Source organism: Penaeus chinensis, chromosome 14, assembly GCF_019202785.1.
Source record: "Penaeus chinensis breed Huanghai No. 1 chromosome 14, ASM1920278v2, whole genome shotgun sequence".
Taxonomy (NCBI): domain Eukaryota; kingdom Metazoa; phylum Arthropoda; class Malacostraca; order Decapoda; family Penaeidae; genus Penaeus; species Penaeus chinensis.
Genome location: NC_061832.1, coordinates 17,986,754 through 17,989,253, shown reverse-complemented (window position 1 = coordinate 17,989,253; position 2,500 = coordinate 17,986,754). Strand labels below are relative to the sequence as shown.

At 57.2% G+C, this 2,500-nt stretch overlaps 1 protein-coding gene across 1 annotated transcript; it reads right to left on the bottom strand.

The window, feature by feature from the left end:
- Nucleotides 1-1,059: 1,059 nt before the first annotated feature.
- Nucleotides 1,060-2,449, bottom strand: LOC125032450 (the record flags this gene model as incomplete). Its single annotated transcript, XM_047623587.1, is given in 1 exon segment — nt 1,060-2,449. A coding segment is annotated over 1 exon segment (1,303 nt), but the record flags the coding sequence as incomplete, so codon positions are not given.
- Between the last annotated feature and the right edge of the window lie 51 nt (nt 2,450-2,500).

Here is a 2,500-nt window from a genome sequence, read left to right as displayed (position 1 = left end):
CGCGCACACACGCACACACACGCACACGCACACGCACACGCACGCACGCACGCACGCACACACACACACAAAGGATGTAAACCTGCAATTGACTGATGTATTCATCATTGTTTGTTTTTTTACAAACATATACGTTCATTGTACTTGTTTATTTATTCTTTATTCGTCTTAGAATTGTTTTAAGGTGGAATTTGCTACAATTTATTGTTTTAGAACACTTATCTATATATTCATATCGTTATATATTTATCTGAGTTTATACTTCTCTCATATAGACTCTCCACTAGCATTTTTTCCCCTTTCCTTCATAGGGATCCCTAGAATGTTGTATACAAGGATCAAGAAATGGGAAGTGGCAGGCTGACGCAAAACGGAATCAGCGAGCAGATACTTGGCGTCATGACCCCCTAAGAGAGCCTGAGCGAGACCCTGGGCGAGGTCCCCAGGTTTCTCACGCGTGTGCAGACCAGGATGTCTCGGACACGGTCTCGGGTACGCGTGGCAAAAACAAAGGCAGTTCCGCATCGGGCATGGCGTGCGGTGAGTCCTCTTCTCCCGCCGTGAGGTAGGTTATCATGGTCGCTTGATAAACCCCGTTAGCTTTCTAATAAGCTTATGAACTATGACATCAAATTATTAGCTTTATCGATTGTTGTTGTCCAACTTATTTCCATATCGTTTATCTATCTATCTATGAATTGTTACATATTTGAACTTGTTAAGCTGGACATCGTGCCTGTGACCTTGGAGGGTTTCAGGTACACGAAGTGATGCATTTTAAAAAGTCTGACATAACTACGCATGCCTGGTAGCCTTCGTCTGTAAACACGTCTAGGCTGCTATTTTTGCCTCGGTTTGTGTCTGAATCTACGTGTTTGTGTGTGGATCTGTTATGTGGATCTGCCATGCTGCAAGTTTGATTCTGACAAATTAAGTGTTGGTAAAATCTCAACCGACTCTACGCCACTACTGAGCAGGAGCCTGACCAGTATCCCCTGCACGAGGGTCTCTACACAGGAGGTTGTGGACACTTACGAAGGAATAAGGGGCGACACACGATTAAGTTGACATTATCTTTTTTTATTTACAAAGTTTCAATAAGATGAGATCAGGTGAAAAATTATATATACAAAAATTACAATGGGATTAAGCTGCCAATAAGCCGGTCTCGCTGATGGCTGCACATGAAGGGAGAGGCGGACATGAACGACACAAGGCAACAGCTTCTCCGGGAGTCTCACTTGCGTCTCCCATATGTACCTGTCCAGTCGCGTGGGTGCTCGATGCCGCTGCGGCCGCGGCAGCTGCAGCGCCCATCCTCGGAACCCGCCGCGGCAGAATGGGCGTGGTCCGCGGGTGCTGCTCCTCCGCCGCCGCTGCCCGACGATCCACCGGTGACAGCGACCTGGCCGGAGACCTGGCGGGGGAGGCGGGCCGCCCCTTGGGCTTGGGCGAAGGTGTGCGGGACTTGGGCTGCGGCACGAGGGCGGGGGCGAGGTTGGTGGGCTGGCTCTTCGCGGGGCGCTCAGGCCGTCGCAAGTCGTCCTCGTAGCAGCGGTGGGAGTTGAAGGTGCGCGTCGTGGGAGACTTCGCAGGCGGCGCACGAGGCTCCTCGGCGCCCACGGGGCCGGGCGGCGGGTAATCTGGAGGTCCCTGAGTATGATGAGGGTGAACATGAGGTGAACATGACGGGTGATGGTGATGGTGATGATGGTGGTGGTGGTGCGGGCAGACTGGACAGGGTCGGTCATGCGTTAGCGTGGACACGATGGAGTAGAGGGCAGAGCAGTGCTGGCAGGGGCAGCAGGGCGGGGGGAAGGCATGGGTGTAGTGCACACTCGGCTCGAAGTAGCGTCCTCTCGCCTCCTGGTCTCCGGCGTGGCCGCGCTCCCAGCCCCCCGAAGGGCCGGACCCTACCGCCGTGTAGGGCGGCTCGGCCACTCCCCTGTGCCGCGCCCTGCCACGCCCCTCGGGCCCGGGGCGTCCCAGGGGCTCCTCGTCGGGAACTTCCATCATCTGGTTTCGCTGGCCAGGGGCGTCCTCCTCCCGCAGAGTTGAGTGGAATTCGTGCGGGCGCGACTCCCGCGGCACCTGCAACTCATTGTTTTGCAGAATGATGTGCGCCGTGCTCTTGCAGCGCCGCCCGTAGGGCCGCTGCTGCTGGGGGCGCTGCGTGGCGCGATCCAGACTCCCGGAGAACGTGAGACTCCGCGCGGCGACCTGGTCCCCGGGGCGGCTGAGGTCCATCAGGCTCCGGGTGTAGGCCGGCGCGGGCGACGTGGTGGTGATGCTGGTGGCGGCGGCACTGGCCGTCGAGGGGGCGCCCCGGGCGGCCGCGGTGTCCACCTGGCTCGACAAGGGCGGCCCCGCGCGGTTCAGCGCCAGGGAGTTGCAGATGGCGCACGGAATCAAGTGCTGGGCGGCAAGGGCGGGGCTGGGGCTGGCTGCCCGAAGGCTTGTAAAAACGTCATGGTGAGGCCCCTCCCACGCCCTCGATGTG